This window comes from Megalobrama amblycephala, linkage group LG15 (genome assembly GCF_018812025.1).
Source record: "Megalobrama amblycephala isolate DHTTF-2021 linkage group LG15, ASM1881202v1, whole genome shotgun sequence".
Classification (NCBI taxonomy): domain Eukaryota; kingdom Metazoa; phylum Chordata; class Actinopteri; order Cypriniformes; family Xenocyprididae; genus Megalobrama; species Megalobrama amblycephala.
In genome coordinates this window covers 24,033,147-24,042,985 of record NC_063058.1, presented here as the reverse complement: position 1 = coordinate 24,042,985, position 9,839 = coordinate 24,033,147, and the positions used below count along the sequence as shown (strand labels likewise).

Below are 9,839 nucleotides of genomic sequence, written 5' to 3'. Positions count from 1 at the left end.
ATATATATTTAGTACACACATATTATATAAACAAACTTTATATTTTTTATTTATTTTATTTTTCGTATATATATAATGCATGTTCTTGAATGTGAATGGAACACAAAAGAATTGACAATCTCAATTATTTGCCTTGTTTATTTCTTTTTTTATTTACCAGATGTAATTGGAGTAAAGTGTCATTTATTACAAAACAATTATATTCAGTAATTAAGAAAAAGTCCATAAGTTCATGAATTACAACAATCACTGTAATGTTAATGATAGGTCATTACAAGAACATCACCAGTGCCTTTGTGCAACTCTACAATTTTTTTCAATTATGAACAGTGCAATGCAGTGTTTTATTTCAAATAAAAATAAAGAACATATAAAGCAATTTAAACAGAACTATTTAAAGCATATGGTTTTGAATATAATTATGCAAGGTACCTTTGGTTTATTAAAAAATAATAATAATAATAATAAAGAAGAAAAATTCAAGCATTTGGAAATGTCTTATAATGTATAATATCAAAGAATTCAAAGAAATAATTCAAATCTTGACACAAAGAAATCAATCAAATTATGATACAAAGAAATCAATCAAATTATGACACAAAGAAATCAGTAAAGTCACTTCACAAAGAAATTAATCAATTCAAGTCAAGTCAAAAAAGAAATAAAATGCATTTATAAAGTAAAAAGTGGATCGTTGAAATCCTCTCGGTTTAAGAGAACACAATAAACGCAATGAATTAAACCTAATACTAATAAACAAAATAAGAGAAACATGATTAATAATCTGAGGTACAAGTTTGAGGTGAACTGCAAAACAAAGAAATTCTGACAATAGTCAATAGGTTTTATTGTACACTGCCATTTCTTCAAGAATATTTGAAAATGTGTTTGTGTGAATGGCATGGTACAAATGTCCTGAGGAACCTGTAGGATTGAAGACTGAGGTAGATTATAGGGTAGGGTCTAAATAAATGTGCAAATGCTGTAGCATAGTGTCTATGTGTGTTCAGAGTTATTTGTGGACCAGTTGAGCACCACCAAAATACTGCATTGCTAAAATAACCCATTTCTCTCTAGACCTCCTGCAAAGGAGACAATTTGCGTTTTCTAATTTCATTTTTGTCCTGTGTGATATATTAGTACAGCCATCATAAATGTGGGGTTCCTTTAACACAATTTCAGTGACTTACAACTCCCTCATACATTTTCATAAACAACCATTTTGTACGAATTCGTGAAGTTGTCACAACCTGGCAATACAATAAAATTCCTCATATTTCACAAGCAGCAAGAGATAAAACACAGACAATTTGCCCATAAAATCTGGGAGAAAAAAACTCTGCCCATACAATTTTATCTCTGCCATAAAACAATTTAGCTCACGTTTATGCACTAGCTTCAAAAAATAATGAAGTGAATAATAAAGCCATTAAACGTGATATTACATCTCATCTCAAGAAATAAAATCAATTACTGAACAATATTTTCATTAGCAAGAAAAACGGTCCATTAAAGAAAGTCAATCAGAGAGAAATTCAAAAATCTGGAACTTCAAGAGCCACATCAACTTCATCTGGGGTCTCTTCTGGGTTGAATGTGGCTTGCATTGCTTTTGCTGAATTCTTGTGAGCCTCCATAAACTTCTGAAGATACTTGGAGGTGTACAGCCAGTGGTGTTTCAGAACATCTTCAAGTTCATACGTTTTGGACTGCCTTGCATTCATCTTCCGAAAACGTCTGAACAGCTTGTTCCCAGACTCATTGCCTTCACTGGCCCATGCTCCGATAGACCCGTCTCTCTCAACAATCTCAGGAACATGGGCCAGAGTCTTGTGGAGGTAGTTGGTAATTTTTCCATCATAGCGGTACTTAAACGTGGTGGAAAGGAGGTCAGCAAATTGCTGAGAGTTGTAGCTATATTGACAGAGTTGGTCAGGGCAGTCTCGGGATGGACAGGTGGAACGCCACACCGGCTTCATCTGGAGGTAGAGTTCCATCAGTCTCCATAGTGCCTCACGTCGTTCCTCAGAAGGGACCAGCTCACAGACCGCCTCCACAGCCTCACGTGTCATCAGCCGACGGGCATAGTTTCCATTCATCCTCATCACAGGCTTGAGTTTCATCTTCTTTCTTAGCTGTTTGTCCAGGGTTGACCGCCAACGACGGCGCTCCTCTCGACTCGGATTGCTCCTCTGGTAGACTTCGCCGATCTCATCCTGAAAGATCTTGTAGAATTCGGTCGCATTGCCTATGTCACAGTGCAGGGCATCCAGAGTAGGCTGGGTCTCCATGAAAGGCTTGGCGGAAACACCTTTGACCCGGTCACGGAGTTCATCAGCGGACTCAGAGAAAGGATTTGTCCTCCAGATCTCATAGCGCTCAAGATTTTCATCATGGCTACGTGTGATGGAATGTAGCACCATGTTTTGAGAGGCTTCAGCTCGGGTTGAGTCGCAGAGTGTGCATATATAAGTGGAGCCTGATGCTTCTAGCCCTTCCATTTCACGTACCATCTTCTCATCATAGCCTGTGCCCCGGAAGAAGAACCTAAATGAGCGTAGCAGACCACCAACAGATACGATAAGCCGACTTTCCATCATGGCTTTCCGCTCTGCTACCACAGGCCCCAAGATGGCTGTCAGGGTCTCGTGGTCGGACTCATCCACAAACATGAGGCACAAAGGTCTACAAGAGAGCTCAGAGTTTGGCTTTTGTTCCTGGAAGATAGTGATGCCATCGTCCTCACCCTCAACTCGGATGGAGATGGACATGATTGTGAAGGAAAACCTCACTGCCTTCTCAGGAACTGCTGGACCAGTTCCATGCTTCTCACTGACATCTCCCATACCATCACATGATTCTTTCACCACCACAGTAAAGCCAGAGGTGCACATGCTGTCATCAAGCCCCCTCTCTCTTAGTCCTTCCATTATGTCCTCCTCCAGGTCTTTTAATGCAGAAACCAGTGCCACATCATATCGGAATCGCCTGGCGATGGTGTCCGCAGGGACATCATCAACAAAGGTTGTCCAACCAGAGAGGCCATCAATGATGCCCACATCCCATGAGCTGGAAACGTTTTTTAAAGCTGGTTGCCATTCAAATTGATGGAATCCAGGGAGAAGCTCTTTCTCAGCATTACGTAGAGAGTGCAGGGGCTGGAATATCTGGCGGCCACTAGTGGCCTTCACAGTGCGGTACATCTTGTGGTACTGACTGCAGCTAAGGAAGGTGTTGACCCTTATAGCCAAACACACTGCAGGATGCAGACCAAATCCCCTACCTGAAAGAGAATACAGAGAAAAAACAAAACTGTGTGAGATAAGAGTCAGAAGTTTTAATTCATAGAACTGTTTACCCAGAACAAACTCAAAATATGTGAGACTGTGAGCTTGAATGTGTGATTATGTGCATTTATGGGCCGATTTCAGAGCACCAGCAATTGAATGCTACAATATTTTGTAATTCTGATTATAATTAAAGCATGGAATATGTCCTAATTGTTCTAGATCAGAGAGATTATTAATGCTTAAGTTAGACGAGAGGTGACTCAGCTGGGCTGGAAATACTGATATTGGCTGCTGATGAAAACAGACACCAGCTGGGCCCTGTTCCCCTGGGGGTGAAGAAGTATCTATGTCATTTGCAGATACAAGGGCTACTGATGTTGTTTTCAGCCTAACAGGCTCTTTACAAGAATTGTTATTGTGTATTGTACGCACACACACACACAAACACACATTCAGTAAAGTTGTGCTTATTCTATTTAAATTGACAGTGAGGCATATAAGAAAAGAATTCATTCATTTTTGTGTGTGTAGATAACCTCATGGATGTGTTTAATTCATTTTGCATATCTATTTGCAGGTAGTAAATGTGAACATAATTGTGTAAAATTACATGTTAAAGCTGTTGTTCTATGAAAAATGAATACAATTAACTGCAGTCAGGCATTGCAAATTAGGCTAGTTCATTCTACAAAACAAATGATGCCATATATTAGGTTGCCAAAACATTATACATTCTTATTCTTGGTTGCTCTCAAGCTTACATGAGTAAGTCAATAATGCATTATCTGTTCATTCTAGTTGTATTTATTTGACAACGACTGCTTTGACAGTCACATATTGTGGGTGACATGTTTCTTGGCAGTACCTTGCATCATAGCTTCCAGTTCATCTGCTTGTTTGTGTTCATTCCCGGCTCTCAGTGCCAGAAGGAAGAGCGTCAAACAGACAGACTTCACATCCCCTCCTTCTTCCTTTTCGGCAAACATCTTCACCTGGTTCTTTAAGTCTCTCAGCCTGTGCTTTTGAGCCCGACGGGTCAACGACAACAGGTGCTGTCGAGGGCGCCCACCTTTGTTGATTGGCAAGTACCCATTGAGATTCTGATCTGAAGGTGTTTGTTCTTCCTGGGACTCTTTTTCATGGTAGTGGTTGAGGCAGTGTTCCCTAAAGGAGTCCAATCGGACCCAGTCACTGCATCCTTCGCTGGGGCAGAGCAGAGGGAGAGAGCTGAGGGTGGCAAGGAAGAACTTGGCTGGCCTGGTCAGGTGGGATGGGTTCAGGTGTTGGTTACAGGTGGGACAGTTCGGCCCCAAAGCTCGACTGTACCTTACTATGCAGACCCGACAGAACAGGTGCCGACACGGTGACTGGACAGGGTCGGAAAGAAGGTGATCACATACTTGGCAAATAACGGCACGTAGCAAGTCTGCTGGGACTTCGGGAGGGATGAGCTTAGCGCTCAGATGGTCCTTCTGGCACTGTGTGATATTCTTTACCCATTGTCCTCTCTGAACTGATAGTTTTAACCATTCTTTCCCACCTGATCCTGCAGGATTCTCTGTGGTCTGTCTCCACAATCTATTGGCACCTGAAGTTTCTGGGGAATCCCTCTTGATTCTCTTTGGAAGGCTGTGTGCACCTTTAAGTGGTTTGGTCCGCTTCCTTCCCACTCGCTGAAAAGAGCTCTTCTTAGGGAAGCAGAGGTTGCAGTGGGAAGTGTGGGGCTTCCAGTCTGGGATATGGGTCCTAGTGAAAGAACAGAAACCCCCTCCCCTCATGGCAGCAGTCCAGCATCTGTGACAAAACAAAGACGGATGTACTGTCTCCATGTCGGTTGTCACGTCCACCTTGAAGACCTTCAAGATCACTTCTGGCCATGTCACAAACTTGCAGCCCATCTTGCGCAAGGCGCACCGACTTGACTCTTCCAAGTCTCCTTGGACTTCATGCGACGGACCTTTAGCCTTCCGTATTGAGAGGCCACAAAGGCGACACAGGCTTCTGCAAAAGACACACATTGATTAATATTGATATGCTTCCAAATATGCACAAGTCAATTCAACATTCAGAACTCATCAATGACTCAATATTATCATTAAACTCACTTGAGAAGATTCATATGTGTATCAATCTCCTGCAGCTTAAGGTCCACTCTCCCTCGAGTATTCTCCACGTTTTCCTTACTCTTCCCTCCAAAACAGAGCTTCATAACACTGCCTGGAGAGCCTGCCATCTCTGTCTCCACCTCAGGCTGGTTTTCCTTCTCCACCGGTGTTTCATTAGACAGAGGGGCCTTCTCCATGGATCTGACCCGAAAGAGCTTAAACTTCCATTCCGAAAACTTAGGATGAGACAGTTCGTCAGGCATGGAGGCTCTGGGAGCATCTTCAGAACTCCACCTCCCTTTCTCCATGGCGTCAGCTTAGTCTCAGCTGCTTTCAAGAGAGAGAAAAGAAAGTGAGAAGGAATAAGATTAATTCTTTATGAATTGAGAGTTTATGAGACTATGAGATTAGTTTGGCTGCCAAGGAATATTCTTAGGTGTAATAGAAAAAGGGGGTTTCGGGCATACAAATCCACAAAAGAAGAGCAAAACAACATTATTTCCAAGGCTGTGACACAATCAGACAGATTTACTTAAGTCTACTGGCGTAGTTTGTTAAAAGCAGCCCTGAAATCCCAGCCCAAGCATGAGAGCTTTGCTCTGACCTAGAGTACAGCATTATACTATAAGTGGCATTTAGCGCCTCTGTAAAATGCATGAGACAAGCGTTCAGAAATCGATCCACAGCTGAAAACTTCATTTCTCTCCTTCCTAACACTCTCGCTCAGGGACCCACCATGTCCTTTTTTTCTATCCCTCATCTTTTGTTTCATTTTTTGCCCCACCCTCATCTTTCTCAGGTGCCAAGGGTTTGCTAAATGGACACCTCTAGGGCTGTCAATCAGTTATAATAGTCATTTACTGTGCTGAAACAGGAGTTTAAGTCCATAGAGGAGCTTGCTGGCATTTAACAGATTGCTCAAGAGAAAGAGAGAGAGTCAAGTCTTATGATGCACAGCCATTCACTGAAGTCACATGAAGGGAAATTGTAATGCCAGCCATTCCCTATGAAACAGACTCTATCCTGTATTTCAACCATGTCATTCACCGAGTACAAAGATATGCATAAACACGCAAATAAAAACAAGGACTAGCTCAGAAGTCACTTCGGACTAGCAGTAGCTGTCAAACCCTTGCAGATTCTCAAAACAACTGTCAGGATGTGATGCTCCTCTCTCATCCCATCCGCAACAATGTAAAACGGCCCTCTTCCCTGATCAATAAATCAACAAGCGCTTACCATAACACTCCCATGGTGAGTACATGCTGGCATTTTCTCTCTGTCTCTCTCTCTTTTTCTTTTTCTCCCTCTCAGCTTTTGTGTTTTCACCCTGGGTCTCTCCAGCTATCAGCTCTGAAGTGAACTATTGAGACATGCATACACAAAAACAGCTGAGAGCATTCAGTCTGTCAGTCAGCTGGGTTGTCCTACCTTGTTTTTGAGGCTCAGCTGGCGAATTCTCCCCTGGGGCCTTTCCGCGTGGGGGCACAGGGGAGGCCTAGTGGGTGTCTTCCAGGCTTTCTATCTAAGAGTGGCTGGCTGGATCTCAGTCACTTGGTGCTCCTTTAAAAGACTGTGTCTCTCCATAGGAAGAGAGTCCTATTTATACCTCACTGTGGGGTCCTTAACCGCCACATTTTAGCACCTGAGAAACATTGGAGGTCTTGGGAAGGGGGTGGGGGTGATGCTAACCACATTCACAAACAGACACACACATTTACCAAGCTACCTAATGAGGGCATGCCATAGATTTCTTGTTTGTTTTTACATTATGCTTGTTTGTTATTACATTATGCATTATAATAACTTTAATACTAAAAAACTATTTTTTTTTTTTCAAATCAAGATGTGCCTAAAGGACAAATTGTGTAATATTTAGCAATCTTCTAGGACATTTCGTCCACAAACTATTTCAAAGTAAACCCTTACATGCATATACACCAATATGAGATGACATCTGCTCAACCATACACTCCAAAACACAACATAAATCATGTATTTTTAAGACACACATGCACATTCTGCATCATAAACAAGTATCAGTACAAGGCTCATGGATACAAACTAACACATCCCCCTGCTGTTTTCCCCCGGCACTCTCTGAAACCTATCTTCAGCAGGTGGTCCATGCCAACATGCTGCAGCTCTGCTATTTGATCCCCCTCTATATAGAAAAACAGACACCATTAAAACACATCAGATCAGAGGAATACATTTAAAAGAGAGCTGACGACCATCTACTCAAGGTTGACTGACTAAAATATCCTTTATGGTGTATTCAAAAGTTGGAAAAGCATAGCAAATATAGGGTATAGTCCAACTGCATTTCACAATTTCAGAATCCTGCTGAGACACAGTCATTTTTCTGAGACTTTTTGAACAAATTATCCATTGTAGGATGTCACTATAATGAGCATTAACTCTACAAGTGGGCCCTGTCGCAGTCCCACTATGAACAGTGTTGGCGTCATCAGCAAATATGAATTAAAGGGATTTATTTATGATAAATAAATCAAGGGTGTATTTTCAGAATAGTCACTGTGCTGTAATGGGTCCTGTGCATTTCTGCGGTGCTATTCTGTCTGGACTTCTGACAGACTAGTCATTAAATAGTCACCAAGTGCCGGAAAGCACTATGTGGCCTGTCTCATCTGAGAGCCACAACTTCTGCAAACCAAACAAAGAGAAAACATCATAAATATTATACAGTGTAGGTCATTCTACAACATGGCTTCCATTTGTACACTATATATAAATGAATATGAACAACAATTATACTGTAGAACGACCCATATAATACCGCACACATATGAAAAATAAATAATTATTTGAATCCATTAAAATGAGGAACAGACAGAGAGAATGAGACAGAGGAAATAAATAAAGCCTCATTATTGTGAGTAATAAAGTAATTTTTATGCAAAAGACAGTTGCTTTCAGCCAGATAATAATAGCCAAGTCTATAAACTGAGCAAAATTAGAAAGGTCATTGAAAATACCAGTTTTTACAAGCGCTCCTTCATTCTTTACAAAGATTCCTTGAGGGATTGAAAAACAAAGGTGACATATTGCATTTGATTGATCATGATGTGATGTGTGCATGTTTATTGATATAATCGGTTATCATTTATTTACGTCGTTTTCAAACCTGTATGACTTTCTTTCTTTTTAAGAATAGCCTACAAAAGAAGTATTTTGCTAAATGTCCAAGCTGCTCTTTTCTATACAATGAAATTGGATTGTGATTTACGCTATTAAACAAATCACAAACAAAAAGTACATGCAATCTTTTGTGTTTCAATGAAGGAAAAGTCAAATGGGGTTGGAACAACATGAGGGTGAGTAAATGACAGCATTTTTGGGTGAAATGTGCACTTTAAAGCAGTAGTTAGGTCTGTCAGAGCCTTCCGTCTTCACAAACCTAAAGAACGAAAGAAACTGAGACAGAAAAACAGAGAGAAATTGTAGGTCTGTTGCCATGGTGAAGCAAACAGAGCTGCAGATGTCCATCTAACAAACAAGCGGTGACCCCTAGAGATCCGCGCCTCTCTCCGCCTGCTAATTGACTTGTTATTGATAAGACCAATGGCAGTTTGATTTATGTGAAAAATGTCTTCAGTCGACAGCCACCTGGCATTAAGCAGGGTGTTATTCTCCACTACATGTGTGAGTTTTAGGGGAAAAGTTGTTGAGGTGCTGTTATCACCGTCTGAGGGGACACCTGGTATGTGGGGTCAAAGATGTTGCTGTCAACACATCGAACTGTACACCAATCAAAACACTTTATTTGAGTGAGAAGGTGGATCATTGACATCTTTTAAAGGGCACTAATACTAGTTTAAACAGCTCATCATCCTCTGACATTTATGTGACGTTTTTTATGACGTCAAGCGGCCATTTTTGTCTTTATCAGACAACTCGCTGCGTTCACAGAGTAAACACCTATCCCATAATGCCATGCAGCGCTAGGAAGTACATAGCTCCACTTCTAACAAAGCATATTGCTGCTATACAATAGCATAGCTTTTCCGGTAACAAGATAATTGTTTGGGGTAGGGTTGTCAAACGTAGCAGTACTACCGGTACCAGATGGTACTAAATATAAATACCATTTCTGCAGTAGGCTACCAGTAGTACAGAGTACTGGGTATATTCGGTACCCGCTGATAGACACTCTCGTTCGTGTTTGTCTGAGCGCTTTCTCAACTGTGTCAAATGTTTCTGTTTACAGTGTGTTTTTTCAAACGTTGCACATTGTAGCCAATCACAATCATATCTGTTGAGCGCGTGAACGCAATGGCCAATCAGAGGTGCTAGTCAGTAAGTTAGTACAAATTTTTCTTTCATTATGACCAACAAAGTGTAAACATGATGTAAATAAGAGATTCATTGTACAATTAAGACAGAATTCAGTTTGTTAGCCTTAATGGTTATAAAGGGAGGC

General features: G+C 41.1%; 1 protein-coding gene across 3 annotated transcripts; it reads right to left on the bottom strand.

The window, feature by feature from the left end:
* Positions 1-135: 135 nt before the first annotated feature.
* rag1 (recombination activating 1) lies at positions 136-9,374 on the bottom strand. Of its 3 annotated transcripts, none has more exons than XM_048159040.1 (4): positions 6,827-9,374; positions 5,396-5,725; positions 4,156-5,291; positions 136-3,283 (listed from the first exon to the last, which is right to left on the bottom strand). In XM_048159040.1, the coding sequence occupies exons 2-4, from the start codon at positions 5,701-5,703 to the stop codon at positions 1,536-1,538; spliced, it is 3,192 nt and encodes a 1,063-aa protein (XP_048014997.1). In that variant the 5' UTR covers positions 5,704-5,725; positions 6,827-9,374; the 3' UTR covers positions 136-1,535. The 3 variants fall into 3 exon arrangements, with proteins under 3 accessions (XP_048014997.1, XP_048014995.1, XP_048014996.1); XM_048159038.1 differs by having other exon boundaries at positions 5,396-5,722; positions 6,827-9,371; XM_048159039.1 differs by lacking the exon at positions 6,827-9,374 and adding an exon at positions 6,635-6,806 and having other exon boundaries at positions 5,396-5,722.
* Between the last annotated feature and the right edge of the window lie 465 nt (positions 9,375-9,839).

Coding starts and splice junctions, on each gene's coding strand:
- rag1 (XM_048159040.1), bottom strand. CDS start 5,703: ATGGAGAAAGGGAGGTGGAGTTCTGAAGATGCTCCCAGAGCCTCCATG. Junction 5,292..5,395: donor ACACATATGAATCTTCTCAA/GTGAGTTTAATG, acceptor TGTCTTTTGCAG/AAGCCTGTGTCGCCTTTGTG. Junction 3,284..4,155: donor ACTGGAAGCTATGATGCAAG/GTACTGCCAAGA, acceptor ATTCTCTTTCAG/GTAGGGGATTTGGTCTGCAT.